This window comes from Ipomoea nil, unplaced genomic scaffold (assembly GCF_001879475.1).
Source record: "Ipomoea nil cultivar Tokyo-kokei standard unplaced genomic scaffold, Asagao_1.1 scaffold2845, whole genome shotgun sequence".
Lineage (NCBI taxonomy): Eukaryota > Viridiplantae > Streptophyta > Magnoliopsida > Solanales > Convolvulaceae > Ipomoea > Ipomoea nil.
In genome coordinates, this window is record NW_017619273.1 from 2,740,675 (window position 1) to 2,763,162 (window position 22,488).

General features: G+C 35.0%; 1 protein-coding gene across 5 annotated transcripts; it reads left to right on the forward strand.

Moving 5' to 3' along the window:
• Window positions 1-2,325: 2,325 nt before the first annotated feature.
• On the forward strand, window positions 2,326-8,053 carry LOC109160237 (pre-mRNA-splicing factor CWC22 homolog). Of its 5 annotated transcripts, XM_019308499.1 has the most exons (9): window positions 2,326-3,328; window positions 3,377-3,386; window positions 3,426-3,858; window positions 3,983-4,172; window positions 4,343-4,446; window positions 5,057-5,159; window positions 5,285-5,586; window positions 6,437-6,742; window positions 7,455-7,850. In XM_019308499.1, exons 1-9 carry the CDS (start codon window positions 2,518-2,520, stop codon window positions 7,791-7,793), a joined length of 2,598 nt encoding a protein of 865 aa, XP_019164044.1. In that variant the 5' UTR covers window positions 2,326-2,517; the 3' UTR covers window positions 7,794-7,850. The 5 variants fall into 5 exon arrangements, with proteins under 5 accessions (XP_019164044.1, XP_019164043.1, XP_019164040.1 ...); XM_019308498.1 differs by having other exon boundaries at window positions 2,326-3,386; XM_019308495.1 differs by having other exon boundaries at window positions 2,326-3,166; window positions 3,197-3,858.
• The last annotated feature ends 14,435 nt before the right edge of the window (window positions 8,054-22,488 follow it).

Sequence of the window (22,488 nt, forward strand, 5' to 3'; positions counted from 1 at the left end):
ACGACCATATGAACGCTCAACTAGTGACCGAAACTGCTCGAAGATAGCATACACATCAGTTTTTAATCGCATAGGATAAAACCATACATAGCGTGTGTAGTCATCAACAAACAAAACAAAATAACGAAAACCACTGACAGAAAGAAAAGGCGTTGGGCCCCAAATATTAGTATAAATAAGCTCTAAAACATGCGACGTAGTAGTATTGACACGAGGCAAGGGAAATCGAGATGATTTCCCAAGCATACAAGCACGACATGACACCGAACTATTACTAAAACTAGAATCAATGGAACACGAATTCAAAATCTGTCGCAAGACACGAGGATGAGGGTGACCCAACCGACCATGCCAAACGTCAGAGGAGACACGCGAAGCCACTAACGCAGCGGGACTCGAACGAGAAACAGGCCAAGAATAGAGACCCCCCGAAGCCTGCCCTCTATACAGAACTTCCCTGGTTGAACGATCTTTCACAAAGAAACAATCAGGGTGAAATTCAAAGAATACATTATTATCACGGGCAAACCGTTGCACGGATAATAAAGACGCAGAAAGTCCAGGAACAAAAAGAACATCAGACAACCGAAACAGTGTTTTAGAAGAGGCTACCGAAGACGAACCAGTACCAACAATAGGTAAACACTTACCGTCACCAACACGAAGATGATCCGGACCGTTATAAGAGACCGTCGAGGACATCAAAGACGGATCTGGGGTGGCATGGTTCGACGCACCAGTGTCGGGAAACCATTGCTGAGTGCTAACCGAAGCCGCATCATCCACAGGATACGCAACATGCGCTCTCGGCCCCGGAGCTCCATCGTACAGGCGAAAGCACGAAGCGGCCGAATGGCCCTCGCCGGAGCAGATCTGGCACTGGACAGCCTCGGCACCGCCACGACCACGGCCACACCCTTTGCCGCGACCACGGCCGCGGTTGCCGCCTCCACGCTGCTGCCCGCCCGAACGGCCTCCACCTCGCTGAGCCGCCATGGCGACCGGAGCAGCAGCAACATCACCAGCATCATCGGCACATATAAAAGCCTGCGAAACAAGAAAATCGGATAGCTCGGGCAGAGACACCGGAGCACCCCTTGTGAGCGACGCCACCAAAGGACGATATTCGGATCGCAAGCCTCGGAATATATACATATTCTGATCCTCTAGCGTCACCGGACGGCCGGCAAGCGCTAAATCCTCGATAAGCACCTGTGCACGGCCAAGATAGTCCGGGATCGAAGCATCCCCCTGCCGTAATCCTTGCAACTCGCCCACCAACCGGAGGGCACGAGCCCGTGTAGTCGAACCAAGAACCTGTTCGATTGCCAACCACAAATGCCGAGAAGTGGACTTACCGATTGCGAGGTGCATCATCTCGTCGGACAAGGATGAGATTAATAAGGAGAGCACGGCCTTATCTTGACGGAGCCATGCACTCCGAGCAGCGGAAGACGAAGCCGACGAAGGCACGGCAGGAACAGCTCCCTCGGCAGGCGGCACGGCAAGCGCGGTGATCGGCGGACATACCGAAGTACCATCGACAAAACCCAACAACCCTTGGCCATCCAAGAACGGAAGAAGCTGAGTACGCCAAAACAAAAAATTGCGGGATGTCAACTTGATGGAGACGAAGTGATGCGCCGAAGAAAAAGACACCCCCGACTGCAGCGGTGCAACAAGCGCGGCCTCGGAAACGGTCCGTTCAGAACTACCAACAGAGCCGTCGTCAGATCCGAGGTGCGCCATTAGAGAGAGGAGAGAGAAACCTGCTGATACCAGATGAGGATACGATATATCTGAATGAATAATAATGAGTCTGTACAGGAGTATATATAGTAGTGAATAGTAAACCTATTACAAGACGAATACTAATAATAATAGGTAACGAACACTAATTACTAATAATAATAGGTAACGAACACTAATGATGATAGAGTCCTAATAATATCCGTGCAAGAATGTATACTGGAGGCATGGTGATTATCCTAGAACGAAACTCTCGAATTTAAGTTTTTGATATGAACTAAAATCCTTTCACAGGATGTATTTATAGTTGATGATAATGCATTAGAACTAAATATCGTAGGTTGTGGAAACAATGCGTTCAATGGAATTATAAATGCAAACATAATGACGTTTAATCGATATGCAAATAATTTCCTTAATTAATAAATTTAACACACATAAAACTCAAAATCAGAACTCCACAGTAATTACGCCTATAATTAAAACGACATCGTTGTAACCAAAAATAATTTTGTTTTTCAACTTTACTATAATCAAGAAATGTTACCCCTCTCGAAAATAATTACTATGAACCCGATATGCCGCCCAAAAAATGTTGAGCGGATTTTAGAATTTCATAATTCTTTCAGGAATCAGGATAGCCCAAATCCAAAACCCATTTTTTATAGGCAAGATCCAAAATTAGCTTAACCTCGAAACCCTCCGGCCACGGTGAACCCCAAACCCATACCCATTTCGATCTGCGTGGAGAGATTTAGGGTTTAAGCTATGGCTCGGAAGTATCAGCATTCTGACTCCAGTGCTTCAGATGAGGAAGGTGAAATTCGTGGCGGACATCGCTCTAGTGATGATGAAGAAGAAGAAGAAGCTGAAAGAGAAAAAGGCAGGAGTGGGTCTGAGCATCGAAGAGAAGGCGAAGATAAGAAGCGCAGCCCTAGTTCTGATAGCGGTGCATCTCCCCGATTAAGCGATGGTAGAAGAAGAGGGCAATCTGATGGGCGTGAAGTCGCCGGGAAAGATGAACCAGAGAAGGAAAGGGGGAGAAGTAGAAGAGGTAGAGAAGATGCCGGCAGGCGGGAAAACGAAAGTAGCAGAAGAGACAAGGAAGAAAATTACCGCACTAGGGATAGGGATGAAGAGAATTACCGCACTAGGGATAGGGATGAAGAGAATTACCGCGCTAGGGATAGAGATTATGAGCGGAGGCGTAGGAGTGGACGTGAAGGGGATAATAAACACGGGAATGGGCACCGGAGGAGACAAGATGATGATCATGACGATGATGATGTTAGGGATAGGGAGCATAAATCACAGCGCCATGACTCTGAGGATGAGAGTGAGATGAAGGTGGAGCGGCAAAGGCACCGGGACAGGGCGGAGGATGACGGTGGAAAGAATGATAGGAGGGAGAGGAAGCACCGGAGGGACCGTGAAGAGTACGATGGCAATGATCACAGAAGGGAAACTGACCGCAGGGGTAGGCATAGGGAGGACCCATATGAAGATTATAGGGATTCTAGAAGAGAAGAACGTAGGAGGGAGAAGGAAAGAGATAGGAGGGTTAATAATGCAGAGGATGGTGAAAAAGATAGAAGGTACAAAAGTGGGGAAGGGAAGTATGATAAAGAAAATTATAACAATGAGAGCAAACAAGTACGTGCAGATGATGCAAAGTTGAATGAGGATTCTAAAGTGTCAAAGCAGGAAGGAAATGTGATTACACAGACTGCCAATTTGGGAAGAAGTGGAGGAGTTTATATCCCTCCTTTCAAGTTGGCAAGGATGATGCAGGATATACAGGATAAAAGCTCAGTTGAATACCAAAGAATGACTTGGGATGCTCTTAGGAAGAGTATAAATGGGTTGGTGAACAAAGTGAATGCAACTAATATAAAGAACATCATTCCAGAATTGTTTGCTGAGAACCTGATTCGTGGAAGGGGTCTGTTTTGCCGTTCCTGTATGAAGTCCCAAATGGCTTCTCCTGGTTTTACAGATGTATTTGCAGCATTAGTTGCTGTTGTGAACACTAGGTTCCCAGAGGTGGGTGATCTTCTTTTGAGAAGGATTATATTACAACTTCAAAGAGCATATAAACGTAATGATAAGGTTTGTACCTCTTCCTGTTCTTGGCCTCAGTCTGTTTTGTTCATGTTGGTAGTTTATACTAAATTTCTGTTAATCATCTATTGCTTATTTCATGTTTTACATCCTTGGTGTACTTTCCATGCAGCCCCAGTTGTTGGCAGCAGTTAAATTTATTGCTCATCTTGTGAACCAACAAGTAGTTCATGAGCTGATTGCTCTAGAATTACTTGCTGTTTTGCTCGAAAATCCCTCAGATGACAGTGTTGAAGTTGCTGTTGGTTTTGTTACTGAGTGTGGATCCATGCTCCAAGACCTCACCCCCCGTGGGTTGCATGGTGAGCAAAATTTTCATTTATATATTCCACTTTTGTTATTTGTATAAGACACTACTGTTGAAATTTGCATTTGTTTACTGAATTTGTGGATACCATCTCCTTCTGCGTGCAGAAACTTGTAGCCTTTGGTTATTTTAGTGAATTGATCTTTAGAACATCAATTTAAATAGGTATATTTGAGCGGTTTCGTGGGATACTTCATGAAGGAGAGATAGATAAAAGGGTTCAGTTCTTAATTGAAGGTCTCTTTGCATTACGTAAAGCAAAGTTTCAGGTAAACCAGCATTTAGTCTTTTACAGTTCTTTTGCATTACTGCTTGTGTGTGTGGATAAACTTGAGCAAGTATCAACTCAAGTTTTGAAACTGGTAAAATCAATTGTTGGAAATAAAAATTACAGATGAAAATACATAAAAGTACTACTCTTATCAAGAATTGAAATCTCAAAATTTCAAAGAATTGTCTTAAAAATTTATCAAAGTTACATTGCATTTACCACTGGATGCAAAAAGAGACAATTAGACATAAGAAGTATTCCCTCTGCCTTGTTTTACTTGTCCTATTTAGTATTTACTATTCATTGGTCAAACAAACTCTTTTTTCTTTGCTTATTTTCTTTTGTATTTTCTTATTATTTTTAATTTGGTATTTTGTGTTTTATAGTACTTTTAATGTAGTTTCTAAATATATAAATTTTATATACTGATACTAAACTTAATATTATGAAAAATTTAATTGTAAATTTCAATTAAGCCTCGGTTAACGGAACTAAACACATAAAATGGAATCGAGGGAGTAGTAGATTTTAGGTCAATTTCTGATAAAATATTAGCAAAGTATGATGTATGAGTCTTGAATTGGTTTCTTTATCTGATTTCTGATTAGGGGTACCCTGCGGTACGTCCAGAGCTTGATCTGGTAGAGCAAGAAGATCAGTTGACCCATGAAATATCTTTCCAAGATACTATAGATCCTGAAATTGCTCTAGGTATGTCCTCACTTTCTCAGATACTATTGATCGTTAAGTCACTTTAGGTATGTCTTGTATGTCTCAATACCTATGACTCTATGATTTTAATGACGATCTTTTTCATTGTGGTTTTCTATGCACAGATATTTTTAAGCCAGATCCTAATTTCTTAGAGAATGAAAAGAAGTATGAAGAATTGAAAACGGCAATCCTAGGTGACGAATCTGAGGAAGAAGAAGGGGATTCTGAAGCTGAGTCTGGGGATGATGAAGAAGAAGATGATGAAGATGAAGAAGAGGATGAAGAGCAAATGAAAATAAAAGATGAGACTGAAACAAACTTAGTCAACCTTCGGAGAACTATCTATCTGACAATTATGTCGAGTGTTGACTTTGAGGAAGCAGGCCATAAGCTGCTGAAAATTAAACTTGAGCCTGGTCAAGAGGTTGGTTTCATTAATGCTTCTTTTACATGCCTATATTGTTTTCAATTTAGCTGTTGATTCATACTCCATCTTGACTGCTGCAAGACAGAAAAATGCCATTTATAATATGCATCTAATTGGTATGTTACTATTTTAGTGATGGGCTTGAGTAGTGCTTGACACCTGACTCCCCCTTCCCCACAAAGAGAAAGAGGGGTGGTGCTGGGGCTGCTTCTAACAATGAAAAAAGAAAACTGCCTTTAACATGTGGTTTTAGGAATAGGCTTTGAAAGTAAATAGTATTTTTGAATAACCATTTCTAGGGGCGCATTGGTATTAGCTATTCTCGAGTTCTTGTGTATATATACATGTGTATACACACACATGTATGTATTTATGTATGTCTGTTTTTGTTTTTGTTTGTGCCTGCATATGTGTATACATGTATTTATTTATATATTTAAATATATAATATTTAGTGTATATGTGATTCTGTCTTTTGTATGTTTATTCCATTTCTATTCCTTAAACCAACCAAACAATGGAATAGAATTCCTATTCTTTCCTGGCCTATTCCATTCCCTATGGAATAGGATTTTTATTCCCCCAAAATTCATTCCGTGAACCATATGCATTGTAATGGTTTTAAGTGTTTATATGGTAAGATGAAAATTCGAAATGGTTTGTATTAGTCTTGAATGGAGAATTGGGTTTTCTTACATGTCATCTACTCATCTTGTTAGTTACTAGTTTTTCTTGGTGAGCACTGATGTATCTTAGTTTTCTGATATGCTTCTGTTGATAGTTGATTTTTTTGGCCTGGTCAATGTTTGGGTTCATTGGTAACTATGCTGTTTTTCTGTCTATGCAGATGGAGTTATGCATAATGCTTTTAGAGTGCTGCAGTCAGGAGAGAACTTACCTCCGTTACTATGGTCTTTTGGGGCAGCGTTTTTGCATGATCAACAAAGTTCACCAGGAGAACTTTGAGAAGTGTTTTGTGCAACAATACTCGATGATTCACCGTCTTGAAACTAATAAACTGCGAAATGTTGCCAAGTTTTTTGCACATCTGCTTGGAACTGATGCATTGCCTTGGCATGTTCTGGCTTACATACGGCTTACAGAAGAAGACACTACCTCTTCTTCTCGTATATTTATCAAGATTCTCTTCCAGGTAACTACTTGATTAATTTTAATTCCCCTAGTATTCTCTTGTTTAAATGTGTGTGTGTGTGTGTGTGTGCCGAGTAAAACTTGTAGCCACTACCCGAAGGTGTGCACTGGGTAAACCCCGGCTTGTGACCCTAGCTGGCAAAGGACCACAAGGAGGTAAACTAGCCTAGGTTGCCCATAGGCCATAGTTGACTGGCTCAAACCAAGAGGGTTGGGATTCAAACTCGTGATCTTGTAGTTACAAGTTTGTATCCTTTAGCCATCTTGGCTGGGGTTACCCCCATGTGTTATATATTTTTGTTGTATGATGTATGACGTGCCTGCAATAGCCTTGTAATCCTTGGGTTGCTTTTTTATTTATTTATTATTTTTTTTATAGCATAGGTACATAATACTTATTTGTATGTTCCCAAATAATTTATCCTGACAAATATTGTTAGCAGTCTAGCCACATCTTCCTCTGATTGTCTCTTTTCTAGTTCAAAAACAATTATTTTGTATATAAATACTCTGCCTTCCGGAGGTAACTAACAGTAACAGTGCTTAGTGTTGCAAATAACTTCATATTGCATTTTTTTTTTTTGGTCACTCATGTTTGAGGTTTCTGGGTATATTGGTATAAGCCATTGCTTATTTCAAACTCCTAAAGGCTTGTACAATTTTCCTTTATCATAATCCATTTGTGTTTGTTTTGACATTGATTACTGGTTCAGGAATTGTCAGAACACCTTGGAATCCGCTTGTTGAATGATCGTCTTAATGACCCGAATATGCAAGAATCCTTTGACTCAATTTTCCCAAAGGATAATCCAAAAAATACTCGGTTTGCAATCAATTTCTTCACATCCATCGGTTTGGGTGGGATTACAGAAAACCTTAGAGAGTATTTGAAGAATATGCCACGGCTAATCATGCAACAACAGAAACCTGTTTTAGAATCAGATGCATCTGAGAGTTCTGGGTCGGATGCTTCAGAGTCTGAATCTGAGTCGGGATCTGAATCATCCAGCTCCGAGGAGGAAGATACACGAAGGAAACGGAGGAGACATTGAGTGATGTATCCAAATGTTTGTTTGAGATGTATTTTATTAATGAATGAATGTTGTAGTGCAGATTTGAGATTTTTCATACATAACTATATTAACTAGTAGTCAATTAGATCCACAGAGATTTTGCAGCTGATGGTGAATTGTTGTTTCCAAATTTGCTTGCACGCAACTCAAAAGAGTCAAGATCCAGAGTCTGCGTTAAGGCAAGTTTTCCATTTTGTGTTATGCTTTTACTTGATTGCAAGAATGACAGATTTATCAAATTGTCCCTTTCCATCTTAAATGATGCATTTATTATTTACAGCAACGAAACACAACTTAGTTGAGAGAGATGTGTCAACTGCTATCTGTGAAATGCAACTTGATTAATTTTGAGATAAATGTAGATGTAGCAATCATGTTACTATTATTAGAGACGTATTCAATATAAACCGTATTTATTGCGATTATTGTAGAATCTTCAAATACTCGACAATCTTGAAGGTATCTTTTTAGTTGATATTTGGTTAACTTTCTACGTACTGTAATATTTATGGCATTCATCAGATTCTTATTTGGTTCATGGGTTTACACACTAGAAATGAGAATCAAAATCATAGTTAGTGTTTGGTGGACAACTTTTTAAAACACAATTATGAGATTTGATTACCTTTTTAATTAAAAATCTCATTTTTTAATTAAAAAGGGATATTCATCTTATTGATAATCTAATTTTTAAGTTTGGATTAGTACTTTTAGATTTCTGTTTTTATTTTTTTTTTGTTTATATTGATGCTTTGGATGTCATTATATTAGGTTGAGGAATAATGGAATGAAACCTTTGTTTTATTAGGAAATGAGTTTTATAATTAAGAATTCCATAGTAGTGTTCTAGAAACCTGTAACCAAATAATAACAATGACTTTAATTTTCATTCTTAATAGCTAAACTCATGAACCAAACACCCCCAAATTCTTTTAAATTAGAATAAGAAAATAAAATGTTGTTAGATTGTTGGCATGTTAGGTAGGCCAATACCCTGGACCAATGCTACTATTCATCATGTTCGCTTGCATTCCCTTTCAAAATGTTGGGTCGCTCCGCCAGCGAAAATTGTCTCACAAGTTATTTATTTATTTATTTTAAATAGAAAAAATGCAATTGGTTTGAGTAATTCACTTGTGGTCTCCCCTACTCTTTAATCTTCATGTCACTAAGAAAATCAAATTAAGGAATTATGCAAAAAATGTTACTCTCCCCCAACTAATTAAATCAATCATTACACAATACACAATCACTATTTAGCGTGGTGATATTTATTCTATTTTCATGGGCTAATGAATGATGACATGTTAGATAGTGATTAATTACTAACAAGTATCTAACACTGTTCGAAACTATGGAATTCACAAGTTCACAAATCTTGTTTAGTTTAGTATATTTTAGTAAATTATAAATTGTCAATATATAGAAAAATAAATTATTAAAATATCAACGCATTAAATACTACTCATTTTAGTAATTAAATGTTGATTGTTATTTATGAGAATTTGACTTATTTAATCAATTAATACATAATAGGTACCATATTGATTATTGTTTGATAGGCTTAATCATTCTTACAATTTTGGTCTTAGTAAGATGACATGGAAATACATAAATAGTTTGTTTTTTTATTTTTTTTAACTGATGATTTGATGATGCGGGTTGCAAGCTTTCACCAGCTGAAAGCTTGCGGCCCCATTTCAAAGTACAAAAAGTCTGCCTCACGTACTATTGTGTTTAATGAGTATTTTTTTTTTTTTTTTTTTTTTGGGATAATTGTACTTCGTATTTAATAGCACTTTTTCTCCCTTAGTTATATACTTAATTACTAATAACACTTTTCCTCCCTAAATTATTCAAATGGCTGTTTTTCCATGAAATATTAAATGGACATATTTACCCTTAAAATAAATATTTAAAATAAATATTTCATTTTTTTTTCTTCTCCAACAAATTATGACCACAATTTGGTTCAAACCAAACAGAGACTATAGCAACCAAACCGAAATATTCCAATTACAATTTAGAATCGAAACCCGATATTTAGAGTTTATTAAAATTGCGAACCAGAACGACCGATTCATGTTCCGAACTAAAAAAAATGAAATACATTTATTGTTGCATTTAGACTATTTTAAAATAAAGACGGTTCAAAATCGCAAATCTATTTGGAACTATCGGTTCACGATTCAGGATCCAATCTTTTGTTATTCATAATTTTAATAAACTGAATCGAAATATTGGGTTCTGGATCCGAATCATAAGAGGAAACTTTTAATTCGAATGCTATAGTGTCCAGTTCAGTTAGAACCGAAAACCGTGGTCATCCCTACGCATACGCAGTAATTTGTTAGAGAAGAAAAATAAATAAAATGTTTCCAAGGGTAAACATGTCAATTTAATATATTAGGGGGATAAAACCACCACTTTTAGAATAATTGAGGGGGCTAATATGCTTATATGAATAATTCAGGGGGAAAAATGATATAAGTATATAACTTAGTAGGAAAAAGTGTCATTTTCTCTTTATTTTATTTTGTATGTAATTAAATTATTAATAAAGAAAAAACGTACTCCGTATTAGTAATTGTATTCATTTTTTTTATTTTTATTTTCTTTATTTGTTTTTTTTTTCGTTTTAATAATTATATTTGTTTATTTTGTATTATGCAATTAAATTATCAATAAAGAAAAAATATTAATAATTGTATTTATTTAATTATTACATAATTCAAATATCTTTTATTTTAAAAATACTTGCACATATTTTGAAATTTTATTTTTGTTATTTTTAATATTTTATTGTAATTTATATATTGATACAAAACATTAATTGTGAAGATAAAATAATATTTATTGATAAAAGATTATAATTTTTTAATGTGATGTAAAAGTTATACCACATTTAAAAACACGAGAGTATTTTAAAGATGTAAAAAATATAGTGAAAAAATTATAAATTTAATGATGTAGAAGTATGATCCATTTTTAAAAGTGAGAGAGTATTACATGAATATTTATGATCTTGCCCATTAATGATATGTAGAAATTGTTTGGAATATTATGCCTACTAAAACTACATTTGTTGCATATGAACATCAACGATAGGTATCACTTCTTGTACATTGCCTCTCAATGAGAGTACTAATAATGACTTTAGTTCAATAGAAGAACTTTACATAGTTTTTATCCACACACAAATTAAAAATTAAAAATTTAGACAGAATCGATGCAGAAGTACTCAATGATTATTTGTACAATTGTATATACAAAATTATGCGTGTTGATTTATTTATTGATTTAAAATATTATAATTGAATTATTATTGCACTATTGTCATAGATCGAAAAAGAAAATTTTGAACAAAAAGGCTAGACTAAGTTACATTCTTTGCAACCAAAACGACGGATCATAATCATTTTGCGGCGTGTGAATGAATACTTTTTCAATTATGGTATAATTATATATATATATCTACCAATGGAGGAATTGATGAGTCTCCTCATGCACGACACTTCCCCTCTTATTGTTGTGCAAAGTGGAATTGAAGTTATTGAAAGTTGTTGTAAGTGTATAAATAATACACATGTATTTTTTGGCTAATTATTTGTCAAAATTATTATAGTTCTCAAGAAGATGATGGAGATTGAGTGGATATGAAAGATTAGACCATAGTTTGTATGGATAAATCTGTTCAACCCCTTTTGTAATTTTGATGATTATCTAGTGCAATCTTTATGCTGTGGAATCGTGTCCACCTTGCACAATTACTGAATTATATATTCATAATTATAAAGCTATATGTTCATAATTTGTGAACTTCATATTCATAATTATTGAACTCTATATTCACAATTACAGAACTCTATGTTCATAATTACTGAATTATATGTTCATAATTATAAAGCTATATATTCATAATTTTTGAACTTCATATTACAATTATTGAATATGTATATTCATAATTACAGAACTATATGTTCATAATTATGTTCAAAACTCTATGTTCGTAATTATAAAACTATATATTCATAGTTTTTGAACTATACATTCATAATTATGAATAGTTTTGGAACCGTGTCCACCTTGCAAGATGGACACGGTTTCACAACATAATTTGCCTCATCCCGTGGAGCTGGGCTTACGGTGAGTAGCCCTGTAGGAGAAGTTCTCCGAAATGCAAAATATATTATGGTTCCTTTATTTTTAAGCTTTACATAGATAATTAATTTGATTAAAATTCAAGTAGAAGCCAGTTAGAATTTTCAATGCACACCTTTGAATAATGGCGGCAGATTTTCTTCGTTATCCAATTATTAATGGAGTTGTGCAATTGATATATCTACATTTTATCATTTTTTTTTTATCAAATTGTCCCTCTCCGATGTAAATGATGTTTTGTTTGTTTGTTTTTGGGTGATGCATTTATTGATCAGTTAATAGTATGATAAACAAAACTGATTTGAGAGAGATCCGATCTGATCTACTAACCGGAAAATGCAATCTCAAGTACAATCATCAATCTAGATATATGGAGGACAAATATTGAAAAATACTAATTGTAACTATTCTTAAATATATCTTATATCTAGATGGAATATCAATAATATCGGAAAATATCTTTCAAATGATTATGAACACTTTGTATTAAATTTTGATGATACCAGCAAACTTAGGAGTTTAAATCCCTCAATTCTTTTTATTTTCTAGACTTAGGAAGTCAGCTCTACATTCGAATCTTAACCGAATGGTTAACCGAGTGGTTTAATAGTTACATCTGAACGAACACTCGAGGAGACAGTCTCAACAACCAAGTCGAAGAGTAACCCGGGTAGTTAACACTTTAAAACATAACGAGCTGAGATCAACCCGGGGGTTTATCTCTCAGCAGCTCAAGAAGAAGAGTAACCCGAGTGGTTAACTCTAGTCCGAGACGAAGACTGAAGACGAAAATTCAAAGAGCAAAGACTTTCAAGACTGAGAGGCTGCAAAGACCGAATGATGGATGGGTCTGCCTCTTGTGTATTATCAAGACCGAGTGATAATAAATATCATTCGAGGAGTTAAGGGACGATTGGTAAAGTCAACCATCGTATCCGAGAGGACCTAAGGTTCAGACGTTAACTTAGTTAACAACTCGATAGGACAAGCTCAAATATTATAACACCACCGGTTCTAACCATAACTTTAAGCATTAAACTTAACAAAGATGGGTAAATAAAGTCTAAAGCTGATATTAAATTGCGGAAGCAAAGCAATTCAAGCCAGGGTGTTATGCCACACTTATGTCAACAAGCCTAAGTGTTGAGGCCAAAACTAAACTAAATTCAAAACATAGTACTAACATAGAGGGCTTAACTACATCCCAACAAAACATCATAGTCTAGAGAACAAACATAAACTAGCTAAGGTAGAGAAGCTAAACATCCTGCTAAGCGCACTCAGATAAGGTCTCTACTCCATACCTGAAATTATTTTAACAGAATTAACGAGAAATGCTAAGTAACCCCACTCCAACATGTAAAGCTATATAATTTTACTTTTCATACTAAAATAGGTTTGGAACTCGTGAATACATAAGTATATATCACTAGTCAACTCTAATTCAGTAAAACAATAGAGAATAAAATCAATTCGGGACCAACTCAAGAGATAAACGATAACATGACTCAATTCATCAAATGAACTCAACTCAAAGATATAACAATGTACGACCAACGTAGGGTAAAGATTCCAACAATGAAGCTGAATCAATAGGATAACAATATCAAGATATGAATGGAAAGAAAGGTAGTTGAAATCACATAATCTAAGTATAATTCAATTCTCATCATGATTGCATTATAAATATCAATATCAATTCTCAAGTCCTCACAGGGACAATAATATCTCAAATATCGCGGAGTCAATCTCGATGACTCGAATATTAGTGAATCAGTGTGGAGGGCTCCCAGACAGCACTCAAGTCCACTCAGGGACAACAACATCTCAAAGTATCGCGGAGTCAATATCAAAGACTCGAATACAAGTGGAGACAGTTCTAATTCCTTAATGGCGTGTTTGGTTAATGGAATAGGTTAGGAATGGAATGACATTCCTTGGAATAGACCTATTCCATTGTTTGGTTCGTCACTTTGTCATGGAATACTATTCCTAGGAATGACATATTCCCTTTGCAAGGGGAATAACCATTCCTAGGGGGACTTAGGTATTAGCTATTCCCATGCTTATGGGAATAACTTTTATATTACAAATACCAAAAATACCCTTACATACATGGTTATATATATATATATATATATATATATATATATATATATATATATATATATATATATACACACACACACACACACACACACACACACACACACACACACACACACACACACACACACATTTATATATTTTTTATTTTAACCCTAATTAAATTTATTTCCTATGTCACCACCACCACCGCCACCGCCGTCGCCACCATTGCCACCGCCAATGCCGCCACCACCACCACCATCCCACCACCGCCACCGCCACCACCACATATTTTTATAAGGGTATTTATGTCTTTTAAAACATATTTCATTTCTATTCTCTAAACCAATCAAACACTGTAATATAATTCCTAAAGTCTATTCATTCCGCGAACCAAACAATAGAATACAATTGTAACACCCCTAATTTTTTAAAACTTTGAAACTTATGAAATAAATGCAATCTAACATTAATATCCCAAATAGAGCAGAGACTACACAATAAAAGTCGGGGTGCTATGCCACGTCTAAGCTTGAGAACTTAGATGCACAGGCTAACTAACTAAACAGAACATAATCCAAGTTTAATATCCAAAATACAAATCAAGGCATGCAGGCCATCTACTAAGACTACAACTATCTAACCTAGGTCCTCGTGTCCATCTAGCGCACTCCGAAGCTATTGATCTGCACCTGAAAAACTGAGGTGTAACAACCGTCAGCGAATAATGCTGGTAACCCACTCCCACGCGTTGAGTACAATATAGGTAGATATAAGCAAATCATTTTGAGACTAGAATACGTATATAGTCCTAAGCAACGCTAGCTTTAAAACCAAGATCAAGACTCGAGACACGGCAACAAACTGGACACCATAGAACAACATAAGGATACTAGCATGCAACCTAAAACCACAAGATATGACAGTAACGAGCCTCAACAACAAAGAAGACAATAATAAGGCTCAACAACAAACAAGACAATAATAAGGCTCAACAACAAACCAGACAATAATAAGGCTCAACAACAATAACAGACAGTAACAACACACATGTCCATGCTCCAACCTTATACCAAGTTTCAACTTTTACTCCTCTCCATCCTTATATCAGTTCCAACCTGTACCTCCAGGCCACCCTTATTCCTCTAGAGCACACATGCTCCCCACCGACATACCGCCAACAAAACCACCGATCTGATAGCACTGCAGTACCATTCACAAGATCTGTGCCTATAGCACAATAATCAATGGGTCAGTGCTTATAGCACAATGACATAGCACCGCAACACCAATAACTTGATCTATGCCTTTAGCACACTAATCAAGGGGGGTCTGTGCCTATAGCACAATGATCGAGCACTCGTTGTGCTAAACCGCCAACAAATCTTTTTCACAAATCACATCTCTTTTCTCATCATGGACAATTCAATCACAACAACCAATGCTCAATGATAACAACAACCATCAACACTCAATCAATAACAGTAGTCAACAACAATCAAAGCTCAATAGTAACAATAACCACTACACACAATCCCTACAACAGTACCCGAAACATCACACGAGACTCATAAACACCAAACGGGGCACGGGGAAACAACGAACTGGGTAAAACAACACAATACACCGCCCGTACCAGTGGGTGGTCAACCACCCGCCGGTGGGCGGTCCTATACCAGCGGGTACACGGCGGGTGGTCGTCCACCAGCTGGTACGGGGGACGGGTACTGGCGGGTAGTCAGGTGGGGATTCGCACCCCACCGACCCTCCGCTGGTACGATGTTAATTTGGCAATTTTCCAACCCGAGAATTCCTCAATTACACCCAAAATCAAATCCAAATACATCCCAATACACAACAACAACAATAGGGACTTGAACAACTGGAATTAAGCTAAGAACCACCACCAATTACACTCTAGATGTGAACCCTAAACGTGCCAAGATTCAAGACTAGAACGTATAGTAAATCAAGCACATCAAGGACCTCAAGAACATCAAGATACCATCACATAAACCTTAAGACAAACCCTAAACCTAGAATAACGCCCGAACATGCATAAACCCACCCAAGAATGACAAGACCCACCATATAAACCCTAATACAAGCTCTAAATACTCATAAACCCAAGAACATACAATTAACCACACAAGTTTATCAAGAATATCAAGAATCCATACCATAAATCCTAAAGACAATCTCTATCAAGGCATAACCACAGATTCATACATACGATTATCAAAGGAGCCAATAAATAAGATATAGCAAGGAAAATAGGTTTTGTAAGACATGGGTTACCTCTTAGCCTTAATTAATCCCCCCTTGGCTATTAAGGTTCTTTCCCAAGATTTTTCTCCGATTGATCTTCCTAGGCTTGGTGGTGGGGAATCCCTTTTGATAGGTTTCTTGGGCAAATTCGTGTATCAGAGTTATGAAAGGTGAGAGGGTTCTAATTGCTTCCTAATCCCCAATTTATAGAGTTAGGAGTCCTAATTAGAATCTGAATAGTAGAAGGTCTACTTTCTTTATTCCTATCAAGCTCAAAGTCTTTAATATGGGCAAGGGTCCACGATCCATTGTGGACAACATTAATTAATTAAGAGAATCCTAACCGAATTAAATCCTTTTTAACCATTTGTTAACGGGATAAATTCAATAATTAATCCGGGTTTGAAGGCCGTAACACAGGGTGTTACAACAATTCCTTGCCTATTCCATTCCTTATGGAATAGCATTCCTATTACCCCAAAATTCATTTTGTGAACCAAACATGCTGTAAGTGTATACACCCTTATGGAATCTCCAGGCCGCAATAAATAGAACTAGATCTGACAACCCAGGATACGTTTCGATCAGGTTGCCCGCAAATCAAATATCACTCAATCAAGTCAAATAAGTTCTCCACACTGTCCACTTTGCCAGCATAACAATCTCAACAAGATTTCAATTCAACAAAGGAATCTCAAGAAGCAAAGTCAATGAAATATATTCCAAAAGAAGGTATTCAACAATGAATAATCTCAAGGCAATAGGTCAATATCAACTGATTCCAAGGAAATGATACAATAAGGATATAATGTCAAAGCAATAGATCAATACCAATGGATTTCAAGGAAAGATTACAATGAATATATTAAACTCAAGTTAACAATCAACAAGAGTCAAGGTAAAGGATATCAAGAGGATTATACTAGCATCAAAGAATCAACATTACTAGCATGCAAGGCCGTAGAATACTCTCAAGAATTTTTACGAAGGAAATACGAAGGATTTACAACATAGAATTCAACAATGAATCAAAGTAATACAAAGATTGAATCTGTACAACGAATCAAGGCTCAAATCCTAATTAATAGACTCACAACGCATAGCTCTAGACCCGAATAACATCAACAAATAGTCAAAAGTGCACGGGAGGCAACAAAACAACTCAGGAAGCAAAAGATAACAGAACCAGCGGGTGTGTTTAGCGGGACCAGAGGGGCCCACCAAGCACCCCCGTGGGAACAAGGCCGTGGGGTTTGGCGGGACCTCTAACCCCCACCGAACACCCCCACGGTAGCCTTGCGCGTGAGTTCAGCGGGACCAGAGGGGCCTGCTGAATACCCCCGCTAGGCCAAATGGACCTGTAGAAATAGTATGCACGAGACAATTTCCAGAATGGGTATTTTCCACTTCAACAACACCAAACTCAACAATAATAATGCCAACAACAAATACAACTTGGAATGGAAGAAATGGCACATCAAACATAAGTTTACACCTAAGATACAAGCTCTAAAACAAGCATAAACACAAGAATATGCTCAATATCATCAAGAATGTCGAGAATACACAATATGGAGTTTAAAATAGTTTTCATGGACATAGGGTTATCTTCTTACCAATGCACTTTGAAATTTCAAATTATTGAAGAACATATTTATCATTTAATAGAATATTTTCAATTTCCCTCCACTAAATCATTATATATACACTAGTCTTACATGATGAACCCAGTGAATTTAGAGACCAAACAATTTTGAAGTTTTCGCTACACTCTAATGGTAAAAATAAGTCAACCAACCTTAATAATTATTAATTAATACAAGAGGATATAAATGGGAACGACCAAAATGTCATTAAATAATTTGGAAATTCAAAGTGCAGTGTTAATGTTAACAAAATTTATTAGTGGTGAGTTAAAACTACCATCAAGGATTGGGAAGTAGGGATTAATCATATTTTCCGAGAGTACAATGAAGTGGCGGACTGGTTGATTAAGTTTCAAGTTCCTCTGGTGGATATTAAAAGCATTCTCGAGAATGATAGAGTGATGGCACCTCAAAAGGATAGTCCATAGTTTGCTTCCAAGCCCCACCCCACCCCTCCCCAAAAAAAATCTAGATATAAAAGTAATTCATAAACTGAGTTATATATAAAAAAAAAATATATAAATATATATATATATATATATATATATATATATATATATATATATATATATGTATGTATGTATGTATGTATCTATGTATGTATGTATGTATGTATGTATGTATATGTATCTATGTATGTATGTATGTATGTATGTATGTATGTATACATACATACATACATACATACATACATACATACATATATATATGTATGTATGTATGTATGTATGTATGTATGTATGTATATACATACATATATATATATATATGTATGTATGTATGTATATACATACATATATATATATATATATATATATATATATATATATATATATATATATATATATATATATATATATATATATATATATATATATATATATGCATGCTAAAATTGTAAGTTTTTCTTAGTAATACTCCATATTTAAGTAATATTATTCTTAGTTTCTTGCCTATTATAATTGGAGGTGGACTAATGAGCAGGAGTATATATTGCTAGCATTCATCATGATCTCATAGGCATTAGGCATTAATTAGATTAGCAAAAAATTTTGGGGTCCGGTTAGTGACAATTATTGTCTCAAAAGTTTGGGAAACAAATCTATCATTTGTCCCCTCATACAATATTTTGACAAACTGTACTGTGATCTTTCCCACTCTTATTGCCACTAAGAAAAATCAAATGATTATATGGAATTATAGATTTATAGGATTGGTACAATGGTAGGTGATCAAAACTAGTTTAGTATACCATTAAAAAAAAATAACTTGCTTGTTTATTTCAATAATTAATTATCTATCATATAATTTAATAAAGAGTTAATTGCAGCAGATGTCTCTTACCGTTGGTAGAAATTTCAAATTTAGTTCCATACTATTATTTTTGTCATTTAATACCTCAGACTATTATATTTAGGCATTTCTTATTATTCCGATGATTTTTTCGGTGAAATCCTATTTTAGGCAAGAGTATTTTTGTCTTTTCAATTTTTAAAATAATTTTCTCAATGAGTGAATTCCCGCGGATGTCCATTTTCTTTAGTGACAATTTCAAATTTAGTATCATACAATCGTTATTTTTGTCATTTAAAAACCTAGACTATCAAATTTTGTACACTTTTGATCATTCTGGTGACTTGTTAAGGTGAGACCTTATTTTAGGCAAGGATATTTTCGTTTCTTCAATTTTATTTTCCGATTTTTTGTGCCAATTTTTTTTTCCAGATTTTCATCTCTTTAGCCATGGATTGCACCATGTCCTTCACCGGGCTCTTTGTTCATATCCTTCAACTCGACCCCAGATTGTCCTTCGTCAATGGTCATACCGAGTATGTGAGGACCGTCGGGTGCGGGAGAATCATTTTGCAACGTAGTTGGAATGCTTAGGAACCACCTGGTCGGCTTCAGTCTGACCTCTATTGTTTTAATCCATGGTTCTGTGAATTATCTACTATAGTTGTAGAGGAAAAAAGAAAGATGCATCTTCTTTGTCATTGAAAAATGCCCTTTCCTAAAATAGGGTTTCACCGTAAAAAAGTCGTTAGAATGACCAAAATTGTCCAAAATATGATAGTCTAATTTAAATGGCAAAACTGAATGTCTTAGACTAAATTTGGAAATGTCACCAAAGACAATGGACCTCCGCTGAAATTAACTCATTGTTAAAATAATAAAAGAAAAATATTGAAGAGACGAAAATACCGTTTTCTAAAATAGGGTTTCACTAGAAAAGTCATCGGAAGGACAAAAGTGTTCAAAATATGATAGTTTGAGATATTAAATGACAAAAATGATAATCTGAGACTAAATTTGAAATTGCAACTAAAGATAGGGGACCTCCACTGGAATAATATTTTTAAAGAACATTTAATAATATTTAGAAGAAGAATGAAATATTTTTTTTTTCAACAAAATACTCAAAACAATCAAATGATAGTAGCAATGTTCATAAAATGTAAATATGAATAATGATTAATTGTCAGAAAGAAATCTTCTGATCCACCGTAGTCCTCGATCAGGATCAAGACTAAGAAAAAAAGTCACTTTACTAGAATGATCAGTGAGCTTTAAGAATAAAATATAAATTATATTCCATTGTTTGGTTCACTGAAGGAATAGATTTGAATTGTATTACCGTGTTTGATCGGTTTAAGAAATAAAAACTGAATAAATATTCAAATAACATAAATATCCTTCACACAAAATGTTTTATATAATAATAATAATAATAATAATAATAATAATAATAATAATAATAATAATATATTATTATTATTATTATTATTTATTGTTATTATTAATGAATTTATATATATACTTCAATAAATATAATGTATTTAATTAAATACATAAAAACTGTAAGATTTATTAGTCAATTGAACTTACTTTTGATGCTATGGTGAATCCACGTGTGTGCGCTTTTTTTTAATTTTTAATTTTTTTTTAATTTTTAAATTTTTTGGCGAATATACCTATCAATTATTTGCCATCTTGTCATGTTTTAACAATAATTCTATTCCTCCATACCAAACAATATAATTCTAAATTTCTAATTCCTACTTTATTCCACCTTATTTTTTTCCCACCGAATTACAATTCTTTTCCTCCTTAATTCTTTCCTTCTAACCAAACGTCAGGTTAATATTTAATAATACACATATAATTAATTTTTACTCTGATTTTTTTTTTGGTGAAAATTTTTACTCTGATTATGCGACATATTTTCATTTACCCAGAAAAATAATAGATCACAATTTTTATTATTTCTTTTTTTCATTTATTAATAGAAGTATAACCCATGACTCGTTCAAAAAAAAAAAAAAAATTATAACACATGACAAAAATTACTCATTAGGAATCCATACATCATTTTAGAGATCACTTCTGCATTCTCATCACTCTTCGAATGCTTGTACCATTAAAAAAAATGACAAGTCTCCCATTACTTGAGAGATGTGCAATTATTGCATCTATACTTCATTTCTATTTGAAGTTTTCAACCTGTAAATTTTTTATTATAATATGACTTTTTTTACGTTAATGAAAATAAAAAGGAAAAATCAATAAATAATATCAAACTATTGAGACTATTGAATTTTTTTTTTTAAAAAAAGAGTCAACTAAATCCTCCAATCATTATTAAAATAACAAAAATCCTACTAACTTTAAAAGGTTCTAATTAAAATATTTAACATACAGAAAATGAGCAATTAAATCATTTTTATCCGTAATCAACAAGTTATTGATAAAAGCTTGATGATGTGACAATGTCTTGCTTACATGAATTTTTTTTTTTTTTTTTTTTTTGCTGAAATGTCACATGGATGCATGGTATTCATTTTTCAATTTAATAATAATAATAATAATAATAATAATAATAATAATAATAATAATAAATACCATAAATACACCATCACCACCGCGCACACTGCCCTCGTCACCGTTGGGCCGCCGCCGTCGTCACCTCCTTCAAATAAGGAAGGTGGCGATGGCGACTCGCCTCCTCTAGATCTGGATTCTGGAGAAGGCAACATTAACTCACGTCCTTCTAGATATGGAGGAGGCGACATCCACGCGTCTCCTTCTCTCAAAGAAGGCAACATAGGTGAAGAAGTGACGGTAGTAACAGAGGTGGAAGAGGCGCAATGACGGTGGTTATGGAACTAATGGCGATCGTGTACAGTTTAACTTTGCAATGTTTTTATTCTCAGACAATTTTTTTTAATAAAAATAACTACCGGATAGTAGTTATTTTCGTTGATGGATAGCTTGTACGACCACCAACTATTGACAATGGTCGGTGGTTGTTTTTATTTTAATTAATTTTTTTTTTTTTACAAAACATACTACTGAAATTTTTTAAAATTTTAAATAAATTTAAATATTGTATAATTAAAATTTGTATAAGCATCGGAACACTACATGTTAGTCTAGTCAGTGTCATATCAGTAGTAACGTACAAAATGGGTAATAATAAGATATATTTGTACTATTTTATTAGTTTAAAGGAC